The sequence below is a fragment of the Triturus cristatus genome, chromosome 9, assembly GCF_964204655.1.
Source record: "Triturus cristatus chromosome 9, aTriCri1.1, whole genome shotgun sequence".
Classification (NCBI taxonomy): Eukaryota; Metazoa; Chordata; class Amphibia; order Caudata; family Salamandridae; genus Triturus; species Triturus cristatus.
Genome location: NC_140592.1, coordinates 550,059,872 through 550,073,672, shown reverse-complemented (window position 1 = coordinate 550,073,672; position 13,801 = coordinate 550,059,872). Strand labels below are relative to the sequence as shown.

Here is a 13,801-nt window from a genome sequence, read left to right as displayed (position 1 = left end):
AGAGGGGAGTACTCCGGGATGGAGGCAACGTCCGGGAATACGGAGCACAACGCATGACGGATCTGCATATATCGAAAGTACTCCCTGTCCTGCAACTGGAATTCCGTCTGCAGCACATCGAACGTTTTGAATCCCCCCCCTCGTCCAGAGATCGCCCACCCTGCTGATGCCTATCATGTCACACTTCTCAAAGCCCTTCAAGGTCCACAGGGAGCCCAGCCGCTCAGAAGCGTATAGTGGCGTCGCCCGAGTCAAACGATCCTTCCACCCCATCGCCAAGTTAGCCGCGTGCCACACTCGCACCATGACCCGCGTGGGGCCCGTCAGACGTGTGTCGAGCGAGCTAGAATAAAGCGCCCGATTATAGTCGCCGCCCGGCAGTAACATTTTATCCATCTCAAAGGCCGGGTTTAGAGCGGGCCCGTTAAGGCCGTGATTTATCGCAGCCAGCTGGGAGGCCCAGTAATATCGCTTGATGTCTGGGAGGGCAACCCCCCTGTCGTACCACGGGAGCGTCAGCTTCGCCAGGGCGATACGCGGTCTACCCTCCCAGAACAGGCGGCGCTGCAAACTCTCCACTTCGCGAAAGTAGCGCGCCGGGACAACGTCCATTGTGTTCTGTAAGGCGTACAGGAAACGTGGCAGTGACATCATCTTAAACAATGCCGCCCGGCCGAGCGGCGAGCGCCTCCAACGCGCGACATCATCCTTCAGGCGCTGGAGGGGGGGAATTAAGTTCTGTTTATACCAGGTCTCCGCGTCCAGGGTAATGAAGATACCCAGGTACCTAAATCCCCGCGGAGCAATCTGGATAGGACAGCCCCGCGGAAGGATAGGAGCCTCCCCAGAGAGGACATACACACAAGATTTAGCCCAATTGATGACTAGGCCGGAGTTGAGGCCAAATGAGTGCAATACATCAACCAGTACTATCAGCGATTTACGCGGGGAAGCCAGGTACAAAAGAATATAATCTGCGTAAAGAGATACGCGGTCCTCATACTCGGGGGTCCATCGGAGACCACGGATAGGATGCCACCGCAGCCACTCTGCCAGGGGCTCCAAGGCAAGCGCGAAGAGGAGCGGCGATAACAGGCAGCCCTGCCGCGTGCCCCTGCCCAGCTCAAACGGAGCCGACACCCTACCGTTCACAGCCACCTGCGCCAGTGGTCCGAAATACAACAATCTCACCCAACCGATGAATCCCGGGCCAAACCCAAACTTCGCCAGTGTCGCCCAAATATATGGCCACTCAAGTGTGTCAAACGCCATAGTGGCGTCCAGGGACGCCAAAATGGCCGGCTCCCGTAGGAACGGGACACGCTCGAGCACCCCATGCAAGCGCCGCAGGTTGAGCGCAGTGTTGCGATGAGGGATAAAACCGGACTGATCCTGGTGAATCAGATCGCACACCACGCCAACCAGCTGATTGGCCAACACCTTGGCGAGAATTTTGGGTTCCGCATTCAGCAGCGAAATGGGCCTGTAGGACGTGACCCGGTCCCGCGGCCTCCCCTCCTTATGAATAACCACGATAGTAGCCAGACGCTGGTCTAGCGGGAGGGAGCCCGCCGAACGGGCCGCGAGGAACATAGCACGGAGATGCGGCGCCAGCGTATCCGGTCGCAGCTTGTACAATTCGATAGGAAGACCATTAGGACCCATGGCTTTGCCGGAAGCGACCGAACGTATGGCGAGGGCAATTTCCTCAGATGTTGGGGCGGCATCCAACGATACTCTGTCCTCCTCCGAAAGGGAAGGCAGCGCGATATCCCTGAGCAGGGCATGGGAATCCACTTCTGAGCGGGAGGACACCGGGGAATACACCCCACGGAAATATTCTGCAAAGCAATCAACAATTTCTTCCGGTTCAGTGACACACACACCATCCAGTTTCTCAAGCGACGGGACAACTCGACTCGCTCTCTCCTTTTTATCCAGCCACGCAATCAGTTTCCCAGCCTTATCACCCACATCATACAGTCTCCCCTGTTGCTCTCTACTGAGGCCCCTGGCCGCCTCCGTGACGAGGGCCTTATAGGCCGCCTGCTTGAGTCGGAGAACATGTAGTTTGTCATCCGTCACCCCACATTCTAGGTCACCCTCCAACTCGGTTATCTCAGTTTCAACACGGGTCACCTCCTCCCGCTCGCGCTTCCGGGAATGGGAAATAAGGGACAGGGCCTCCCCCCGGAGTACCGTCTTGAAAGCCTCCCACAGGGAGACCGCCGATGACACTGACCCCACATTATCGTCAAAATATCGCTTAAGGGATTTAACCAACTCTGCGCGAATGGTGGGGTCACGCAGGTACCAGGGATTAATCGGGACCACCCTACCCTCCCCCCTCGGGAGAATGTCGAAGTGCAACAGGAGCGGGGAGTGGTCTGAAATACCCCGCGCCAAATGGCGCACCTCCCCGATCCTCCCCGCATGCGCCGCCGGCACCAGGACATAATCTAGCCTTGAGAGACTGCCATGGGCCCCGAAATGAAAGGTGTACTGTTTCTGCGTAGGGTGTTTCAAACGCCAACAATCCACCAGCCCCAAAGTATCCAAGAGGCCAGATAACCACGCTTGGGCACGGGGGAGATCCCTAGGGGGGTGACGGTCCTCAGTTCCGGAAACCACCGCGTTGAAATCCCCCCCCAACCACTAGAATCCCCTCCGGAAGGCCAAGGAGGAGGCGCCCCAGATCCGCAAAAGTAGTCGTCTGCAACCCTGGCGGGACATAGACAGAAACAAAAACAATCACTCTGCCCTCCATTCTACCCACCAGAACCGTGTAACGTCCCCTGTCATCATGGAGCACCTCATCAACTTCCAATGGGAGCGAGGTTTTAGCCATGATGCCCACACCCCTGGAACCAGACGTGAAGCCCGAATGGGCCAGAAGGCGGTAGCCCCGTCGATTCATAGCACGAAAGGAGTTGCCAATGAGGTGCGTCTCCTGCAGAAAAACTATATCCGGTGAAATTCGTTTCAGGAACTGCAGGACCACACCCTGTTTTATACTGTCCCCCAGTCCATTAACATTCCAGGACAAAAGACTCAGTCCCCTACCCCCCATCATAGCCGAAAGCGATCAATCGTCCCCCCGAGAGCACTTTAGGAATAGCTCAACAATACTTTTGCCTTGTGGTACAAATGAACAATACCCCACCCCACCCCAACCCAACCGCCCCAACAAAACTCCCCCCTCCCTGCACCCCTGCATGAGCCCAGACAGCCCCCCCAACTTGCAGTGTGCCTGTCGCCCCTATATAATTGGAAGTAGCTAGACCCCCTAGAGGAGGAAAGAGTACCCCCTCAAGACCCCGCTTAGCCTCCAAAGGAGGGGAGACGAGTACAACAAACAAAAGACCCTAAGCTTGGCCGAAAGTGGCCGCGTCATCCGGAGTGAGCCCCGGCATCAGTACCTCAGACCCGGTCCGGTGGGCAATCTTCTCCCGCAGCCCCCCCCCCCCCGCCATCCCGATCATGACCCCCAGACAAAGTGTCCAGCCAGTCCCCGGCCATTTCAGGACGGTCAAAAAAGTGAGTGCGACCATCCACCTCCACCCGCAGCCTGGCCGGGAAGAGCATGGCGTATTTTAAGTTCATGCCTCGAAGCCGCCGCTTGACGCCCAGGAAACTCAGTCTCTGCTTCTGGACCGCTTGGGTGAAGTCAGGATAAAAGTTCACCTCCATGTTCTCCAGCTTAATCGGCCCTTGCAGTCTGGAAGCTTGCAAAATCGCATCCCTGTCCCGAAAGTTAAAGATACGGGCAATGAGAGGCCGCGGAGGGGCTCCAACCTTCGGTCTGCCCCCGGGAACTCTATGGGCCCTCTCCACGGCAAAGAATTTACTCAGCCCTCGAGGCTGGAGATGGGTAGTGATCAGGTCCTCCACAAAGAGATCCGCCGCCGACTCCTCCCGTCCCTCGGGCACTCCGATGATGCGGATATTATTCCTCCGGGCCCGGCTCTCGGAGTCCTCCAGGCGCCGATCCATGAGCGCACTCGCCTGACGGAGCCGGTGCACCTCCGTTTGAAGGGCCGCCACCTCAGTCGTGAGGCCCGACGCGGTGTGGGCCAAAGAGTCGACCCGGTCATTAGTCTTAGAGAGATCAGCTCTCACAAGGTTGACATCAATGAGGACCGCGTCGATTTTGTGCGCTAAAGTGTCGAACTGCTGGCCCACCGAGGCCTTCATCTCAGCAATGGCGCTCATGACGTCTTGCAGAGACAGATCCGTGGGCAAGTTCGGGGCATCCGGGGGGCACTCGGAGGACTTGTGCGATCCGCCGGGGGACCCCTTCGGGAGGGTGTAGCGGTCCATGATGTTGGCCTGATGTGCGGCGCCACGCCGGGTTGACTTGGCCTTCAACCGATCCCCATCCTGCTTCGTGGCCATCGTCGCGGGTCTCACACCCGCACCAGTCACGCAGTGAAGAGCAAGCAATCAAGGCCATGAGCTCCGGGGGGCCACCCCAGGACGGCAGAGCGGGCCACAGCAGGCAGGCAGGCAGGGTCTCCCAGCGAGGCCACCCCAACACAAAGAGCGCCGTGATCCCACTTGCGAAAACGGCAAGGGGGCGCGAAAGTGAAAGTGAAAGTGTGGGGTACGCGACTCGCCCAGCCCGCCGTTGTTGTTCACTTTGCCACTGGGTCGCCCCCAAACGCGAATCCGGGGTCAGGAGAGAAGTAGGCCGCAAACTTCAATCGGTGCTCACTCCGGGACCCGAGGTCCGATTCGAAAACGGGAAACGGGTACCACCTCGGCTCAGGCTCACCGGCACAGTCCCCTCAACCGATGCAGGATTAAGACAGGATAAACGTAGGAGGTTGCGGAGGTCCTCGGGAGCCTCGCACCTACGCGGCCATCTTGGTTGCGCGCTAGGCTCCTCCGGGTTTTTTTTTTTTAATGCAGATTTCTATAGCTCAAGCTCTGCCTGAAGGTATTGGAGCGCTTTACATGAGCTACGGTTACATTACACAAGGGCCCAGGGGGGACGGGGAGATTATGTGATCGGCAGGCAGGGCTGCTTGGGAGGAGCGCTTGAGGCAGGCTGGCATGGTGTTTTTATCTTTATATGTTGGGCCGCCCCGAACTCCTTTGGAGACCTCATCTCCAGACCTTTTTCATGACTGTGGAATCCCCTCTAATTCTCAGACGTGAACAGCATGGGACTTGCCTCAATTCTTTGTTTGTATTAAAAAAGAAAATTGTATATTAAAGGAAAGTTTTTCGTCTTCTCATTCATGCGGCGTAAGTTTATTTTGCTTGCAATCTCCCACCCAGTGCTACACGTAGTAAAACCTGTAAATGTTAAGCACCCAGACTAATGTGCTGCATGGCTAAAAACTTATAAGGTCCCAAAGGCGAGAACTATTGGCTATGCCAATGCTTGTTTAACTTGGGAAACAATCTATTTTTCATAAGCCACTATATCTAAGGCACTTTATGGGTGTGAGACGAAACTGAAGAGAGGTGGAGGAGTCATTAATACCTTCAGTTCATAAATATGTACTGATTAAATCCTCTGCAAGCATGGATCCCTATTTGGATCTGGTACCATACTCCTAGAAGCGGATGCTTTTGAACAGTTTCAGATCAGTCTCCATCATGTGGCAACTTTGTTTTCCTTTGGGACAGTATGATAACAAAACAATATGCAGCTGTCCCTGTGGTGAATCCTCTCCCTAGACCTTGCTCCATTTCTATATTGGGTCGAGCCTCGAGCCAGCGCGCATGCGCTGCTCTGCGAGACTTATTGTAGAGGAGTAGGGAATAGAATCCCCACCCACTCTCCGCCCATATTTACCATTGGCTTGTGTCATTGTCCGTCCTAAATGCTGGCTTCTGATTCGTCAATTGGCTTGTTAGACCCTCCTTAGTACCGCCTCCTCTTCTTTTGTCACCTCCCATGGCGACTGGCCCCTTTACTTCGTTTGTTACATGGTACGTTAACACTGTAGTCTAAGAATTTAGACTGCAAGCACTATTTTCTTTAAAGTCCTACTGCAGGCATGACATGCTTTGGTGCCTTCTTTACTCCCCCGCCCTTCCTCCCGTTGTCAGTGCCTTCTCCCCCCCCCCCCCCCCCGTCTGCCCGCCCTCCCGTTGTCCATGCCTTCTCGCCCTCCCACCCGCCCTCCTGTTGTCCACGCATTCTCCCCTGCCTACCTCCTTCCTGTTTTCCATGCCTTCTCCCCCCGCCCTCCCTCCTGTTGTCCTTGATGCCTACCATTTCTAATGCAGTAGGTCTTGTGTACATGCGAGACCTATTGCATTGCAAATGCTTGTTTTTTTGTAAAAGTTGTCACTCTAATTCAAATGTAAGCTACAAATTTGTAGCAGATTATGTATTTAGAAATTTAGACGGCTGTTTATTTTCTTTTGCAAATGCCTAATTGTTTCAAAGTATTCTTGAAAGTAGGCGTTTTTCTTGAATCTGTCATGCTATCTTAATGTTTTGATGTACTAAGGTTCTTTGAGATGGGGCTGGTTTTATTATCAGTGCAAGAGTTTGCTATTATATATTGATTTATTAAAGTGGTTCTCTTTTAGCCTCTAGCTATGGTCCCTGCAATGTTTAATTTTATATATAATTTTGTATAACCAGTTGTTTAATGATAATTATTTGTCATATGGTACATTTTTGTCAATTTTAACACTGCAACCTGCTCGAGTTTCTCATGTAAATTCTAAGTTATTTATTGTCTAATTGCTGGACTCGTGTGATTGTTTATATCGAATAATGAAATATTGTTTGACTCGAATATAGATGTACTAGAGTAGTACTTACTGCAATGGATGCAACTTCTACTTTTTGTTCATCTTTTTTCATTAGTTTGGGAAACACTTTCAGAGAAAGGTGTATTCTGACTGTGCAATTTGCAGTTTTATCTGTAAAGCAACTCTTGAAAGATAGGCAAGAAATATTTTGAAAAATCCTGGTCTTTATTGTTCATAACAAGCAACTATAGTGATCTAGTGAGATGTCTACTGGAATCATTTTATCATGTAGGGTTTTGTATCTTTTTAAAGTAAAATGTCATTATTTCTGATAATTTTCTGGAAAGTTGAATAGGCATGAGGAGCAGGTATAGCAGGTCTTCCATGTGTATCGTCGTTACTTAAAAATAATTGGTTTCCTGTTTCAGATATTTTGATTTGTTTTTCTGATAGTTTAAGAGAATTAATCTGAGAAACTATATTTTCGCAAACCGAAATATATATATATATATATATATATATATATATATATATATATATATATATATATATATATATATCCCAAAACAACAGTTGCCTGGTGAGAGAGGGCCACGCACAGGTATGTAAATTTCACCTCTTTATTTGATGAAGGAAAGCAAATTCAAAACAGCAGATGTGCCACGCACGAGTAAATGTCCTTCCCAACGCGTTTCATGCAACCAGCATTTCATCAGGGGCTCCGGACATCAGTGCGCAGTGAAAGCGCGGCAGTTTTAGATGTTGGCAATTAAAGGTTTTCACCCCGCCCAGATGGGCGTGGCCACCCGTGTGGCCTGTTGGTAACTGTAGTGCCAGCCTTTTCCTCATGTGAGTCGCCGTGAAATCACTGAATATTGTACCAATTAAAATCCCAAGTGGGTTGCTGTGACAACAGCCGCTGTATGCCCTGCTCGTGACATCCTTCATCGGTAATACCTGACCCAATGTCCTGACACCTTGTGGCGCCAAGACTGGACTGCATAAGCAGCGGAGCTCCTCTCGCGGCTCAGGCTGCGCCGCAAATATCCCAAAACAACAGTTGCCTGGTGAGAGAGGGCCACGCACAGGTATGTAAATTTCACCTCTTTATTTGATGAAGGAAAGCAAATTCAAAACAGCAGATGTGCCACGCACGAGTAAATGTCCTTCCCAACGCGTTTCATGCAACCAGCATTTCATCAGGGGCTCCGGACATCAGTGCGCAGTGAAAGCGCGGCAGTTTTAGATGTTGGCAATTAAAGGTTTTCACCCCGCCCAGATGGGCGTGGCCACCCGTGTGGCCTGTTGGTAACTGTAGTGCCAGCCTTTTCCTCATGTGAGTCGCCGTGAAATCACTGAATATTGTACCAATTAAAATCCCAAGTGGGTTGCTGTGACAACAGCCGCTGTATGCCCTGCTCGTGACATCCTTCATCGGTAATACCTGACCCAATGTCCTGACACCTTGTGGCGCCAAGACTGGACTGCATAAGCAGCGGAGCTCCTCTCGCGGCTCAGGCTGCGCCGCAAATATCCCAAAACAACAGTTGCCTGGTGAGAGAGGGCCACGCACAGGTATGTAAATTTCACCTCTTTATTTGATGAAGGAAAGCAAATTCAAAACAGCAGATGTGCCACGCACGAGTAAATGTCCTTCCCAACGCGTTTCATGCAACCAGCATTTCATCAGGGGCTCCGGACATCAGTGCGCAGTGAAAGCGCGGCAGTTTTAGATGTTGGCAATTAAAGGTTTTCACCCCGCCCAGATGGGCGTGGCCACCCGTGTGGCCTGTTGGTAACTGTAGTGCCAGCCTTTTCCTCATGTGAGTCGCCGTGAAATCACTGAATATTGTACCAATTAAAATCCCAAGTGGGTTGCTGTGACAACAGCCGCTGTATGCCCTGCTCGTGACATCCTTCATCGGTAATACCTGACCCAATGTCCTGACACCTTGTGGCGCCAAGACTGGACTGCATAAGCAGCGGAGCTCCTCTCGCGGCTCAGGCTGCGCCGCAAATATCCCAAAACAACAGTTGCCTGGTGAGAGAGGGCCACGCACAGGTATGTAAATTTCACCTCTTTATTTGATGAAGGAAAGCAAATTCAAAACAGCAGATGTGCCACGCACGAGTAAATGTCCTTCCCAACGCGTTTCATGCAACCAGCATTTCATCAGGGGCTCCGGACATCAGTGCGCAGTGAAAGCGCGGCAGTTTTAGATGTTGGCAATTAAAGGTTTTCACCCCGCCCAGATGGGCGTGGCCACCCGTGTGGCCTGTTGGTAACTGTAGTGCCAGCCTTTTCCTCATGTGAGTCGCCGTGAAATCACTGAATATTGTACCAATTAAAATCCCAAGTGGGTTGCTGTGACAACAGCCGCTGTATGCCCTGCTCGTGACATCCTTCATCGGTAATACCTGACCCAATGTCCTGACACCTTGTGGCGCCAAGACTGGACTGCATAAGCAGCGGAGCTCCTCTCGCGGCTCAGGCTGCGCCGCAAATATCCCAAAACAACAGTTGCCTGGTGAGAGAGGGCCACGCACAGGTATGTAAATTTCACCTCTTTATTTGATGAAGGAAAGCAAATTCAAAACAGCAGATGTGCCACGCACGAGTAAATGTCCTTCCCAACGCGTTTCATGCAACCAGCATTTCATCAGGGGCTCCGGACATCAGTGCGCAGTGAAAGCGCGGCAGTTTTAGATGTGCACTGATGTCCGGAGCCCCTGATGAAATGCTGGTTGCATGAAACGCGTTGGGAAGGACATTTACTCGTGCGTGGCACATCTGCTGTTTTGAATTTGCTTTCCTTCATCAAATAAAGAGGAGAAATTCACATACCTGTGCGTGGCCCTCTCTCACCAGGCAACTGTTGTTTTGGGATATTTGCGGCGCAGCCTGAGCCGCGAGAGGAGCTCCGCTGCTTATGCAGTCCAGTCTTGGCGCCACATGGTGTCAGGACATTGGGTCAGGTATTACCGATGAAGGATGTCACGAGCAGGGCATACAGCGGCTGTTGTCACAGCAACCCACTTGGGATTTTAATTGGTACAATATTCAGTGATTTCACGGCGACTCACATGAGGAAAAGGCTGGCACTACAGTTACCAACAGGCCACACGGGTGGCCACGCCCATCTGGGCGGGGTGAAAACCTTTAATTGCCAACATCGAAAACTGCCGCGCTTTCACTGCGCACTGATGTCCGGAGCCCCTGATGAAATGCTGGTTGCATGAAACGCGTTGGGAAGGACATTTACTCGTGCGTGGCACATCTGCTGTTTTGAATTTGCTTTCCTTCATCAAATAAAGAGGAGAAATTTACATACCTGTGCGTGGCCCTCTCTCACCAGGCAACTGTTGTTTTGGGATATTTGCGGCGCAGCCTGAGCCGCGAGAGGAGCTCCGCTGCTTATGCAGTCCAGTCTTGGCGCCACATGGTGTCAGGACATTGGGTCAGGTATTACCGATGAAGGATGTCACGAGCAGGGCATACAGCGGCTGTTGTCACAGCAACCCACTTGGGATTTTAATTGGTACAATATTCAGTGATTTCACGGCGACTCACATGAGGAAAAGGCTGGCACTACAGTTACCAACAGGCCACACGGGTGGCCACGCCCATCTGGGCGGGGTGAAAACCTTTAATTGCCAACATCGAAAACTGCCGCGCTTTCACTGCGCACTGATGTCCGGAGCCCCTGATGAAATGCTGGTTGCATGAAACGCGTTGGGAAGGACATTTACTCGTGCGTGGCACATCTGCTGTTTTGAATTTGCTTTCCTTCATCAAATAAAGAGGAGAAATTTACATACCTGTGCGTGGCCCTCTCTCACCAGGCAACTGTTGTTTTGGGATATTTGCGGCGCAGCCTGAGCCGCGAGAGGAGCTCCGCTGCTTATGCAGTCCAGTCTTGGCGCCACATGGTGTCAGGACATTGGGTCAGGTATTACCGATGAAGGATGTCACGAGCAGGGCATACAGCGGCTGTTGTCACAGCAACCCACTTGGGATTTTAATTGGTACAATATTCAGTGATTTCACGGCGACTCACATGAGGAAAAGGCTGGCACTACAGTTACCAACAGGCCACACGGGTGGCCACGCCCATCTGGGCGGGGTGAAAACCTTTAATTGCCAACATCGAAAACTGCCGCGCTTTCACTGCGCACTGATGTCCGGAGCCCCTGATGAAATGCTGGTTGCATGAAACGCGTTGGGAAGGACATTTACTCGTGCGTGGCACATCTGCTGTTTTGTATTTGCTTTCCTTCATCAAATAAAGAGGAGAAATTTACATACCTGTGCGTGGCCCTCTCTCACCAGGCAACTGTTGTTTTGGGATATTTGCGGCGCAGCCTGAGCCGCGAGAGGAGCTCCGCTGCTTATGCAGTCCAGTCTTGGCGCCACATGGTGTCAGGACATTGGGTCAGGTATTACCGATGAAGGATGTCACGAGCAGGGCATACAGCGGCTGTTGTCACAGCAACCCACTTGGGATTTTAATTGGTACAATATTCAGTGATTTCACGGCGACTCACATGAGGAAAAGGCTGGCACTACAGTTACCAACAGGCCACACGGGTGGCCACGCCCATCTGGGCGGGGTGAAAACCTTTAATTGCCAACATCGAAAACTGCCGCGCTTTCACTGCGCACTGATGTCCGGAGCCCCTGATGAAATGCTGGTTGCATGAAACGCGTTGGGAAGGACATTTACTCGTGCGTGGCACATCTGCTGTTTTGAATTTGCTTTCCTTCATCAAATAAAGAGGAGAAATTTACATACCTGTGCGTGGCCCTCTCTCACCAGGCAACTGTTGTTTTGGGATATTTGCGGCGCAGCCTGAGCCGCGAGAGGAGCTCCGCTGCTTATGCAGTCCAGTCTTGGCGCCACATGGTGTCAGGACATTGGGTCAGGTATTACCGATGAAGGATGTCACGAGCAGGGCATACAGCGGCTGTTGTCACAGCAACCCACTTGGGATTTTAATTGGTACAATATTCAGTGATTTCACGGCGACTCACATGAGGAAAAGGCTGGCACTACAGTTACCAACAGGCCACACGGGTGGCCACGCCCATCTGGGCGGGGTGAAAACCTTTAATTGCCAACATCGAAAACTGCCGCGCTTTCACTGCGCACTGATGTCCGGAGCCCCTGATGAAATGCTGGTTGCATGAAACGCGTTGGGAAGGACATTTACTCGTGCGTGGCACATCTGCTGTTTTGAATTTGCTTTCCTTCATCAAATAAAGAGGAGAAATTTACATACCTGTGCGTGGCCCTCTCTCACCAGGCAACTGTTGTTTTGGGATATATATATATATATATACACACACATTACTAAGGATCTGCTCTCGGCAAAATTAAATAAGATTTTAATGCCATACTTACTCATCAAAATATTTAGGATAAAATGGATTACAGTGAGTATAAAGTGACTTGATTTATGTTGCATGGCATGCAATTTAGGTAATGTTTCACCAAATTGTATAATTTGATGGTGTTCGCAAGTTCAGATTATATGAGCTACTGTTTAGGAAAGATTGCATTTGATGCTTGAAATAGTTTATTTCCTTCTAATGACTGTGCTACAAATATTCTCAAGTCATTCCGTTTGCCATTAGAAGTAAAACAAATGTTTTCCTTTTGTGTTAGCTGCAGCAAATAAAAATTTAGGAATACATGGAATGCTGTTATTGCTTTCAAAATTGAGTATTGCATAATAGAAATAACAGCGGTATTTAGATATGAGAAAGCTTTGTGGTTCAAAGTTTTTTTTTTTTCTTCTTACTCCACACAATTTGCGGAATGAACAATCATATTCTGGTCATATCCTTCGGAAAAATCATAATACCCATTTGCAATATTGATTAATTTTCACTTTCCATATTGTAGCATGTTTTGTAGGTCTTTGTTTTTAATCTAATAAGTTTCAAAAGTAAAGCGATACATGTTCAAAAGCAACAATCTCAACTAACTAGAGTAGCTCTATAAACTACCAAGATAAATATTACCACATAGTCTATTTTCATCCTTAATAAATACCTCGGACCAAGAGTAAAAAGATTCTTATGCAGGATACGTGACTATCTAATTTCTCTTTTGTTTCTGTAGACTACCGGGGATCCAGTGTCTATATTTACATACGAAATCAAACCTAACTTTGATGAGGAAACCCAGGTCGCCAAGGCTGCGTTCAAACGGCTGAAGACTCTAAGACACCCCAACATCTTGGCATACATTGATGGGCTAGAGGTAGACCATGTGTTTCTTAATTTGGAGTTCTGAACATTCCTGTTTGTTGAAAATATTGATAGTTTGCATTGGCCGCTTGTTCTCTGGAAACAGAAAACGTTAATTGCTGGTGGGTTTAATTGGGCTAAATTTAGAGCTTAGACTCATGGAAAGATGATGGCCAAAGTAATATCCTCACCAAGACTGCCAGGATTTGTTAAAGAAATTCTTGTTTAAAGGAAACCCCGGGACCTAAGTGGCCTCTATGAAGGGCTGAAACATGTTGGCAAGACACTAGGGTCATAGGACAATCACCTCCTCAAGACCCCTTGCCTTCTGTGGTGGTCAGGTCAAACGTCTTGACGAGGGTGCTTCAGTTAGGAGTGACCCCCCTCAGAACTGCTTTTCCTGTTTAATGAAGCTTTTACTGATGCCCTGCTCTGGACCTGGTCCAAGCCTAGCACAGGGACTCTTGTGATCAGAACGATTGCCCACAGCGTCCACTGCCCAAGGGGACCCTAATTTGCTCACAGATGACCTTACCCCAGAGAGCTTGGTGGTCCAACTCTCTACCTCCAATGAAAATCCTGGCGCTTTCCCTACCAAGAGTCTGGACACCTTAAGGAAGAAATTTTTTCCACCCGCCTGGCACTTCAGCCTGTGAACACTGCGTGCCTTTTGGCCTTTTACTCCCATGCTCTAAGGCTTTCATGTGCAGGTGCTGCCCTGCCTGAAGAGGCCCGGACAATACTCTCCTAGGCTGTTGCCGACAGGAGAGATGCAGCTAAGTTCACTATCCGTTGTGGACTGGAAACCACTGACTCAATGAGTAGAGC

The 13,801-nt window shown here is 50.4% G+C and overlaps 1 protein-coding gene across 6 annotated transcripts in view; it reads left to right on the top strand.

Annotated features, from left to right (window-relative positions):
* Positions 1–13,801, top strand: part of SCYL1 (SCY1 like pseudokinase 1) — a 1,795,032-nt gene that overhangs the window by 61,119 nt on the left and 1,720,112 nt on the right. For all 6 annotated transcript variants that reach the window (XM_085625549.1, XM_085625547.1, XM_085625546.1 and 3 more), the window contains exon 2: positions 12,846–12,986. In XM_085625549.1, the coding sequence (XP_085481675.1) occupies positions 12,846–12,986 (141 nt within the window). The remainder of the gene's footprint in view (positions 1–12,845; positions 12,987–13,801) is intronic.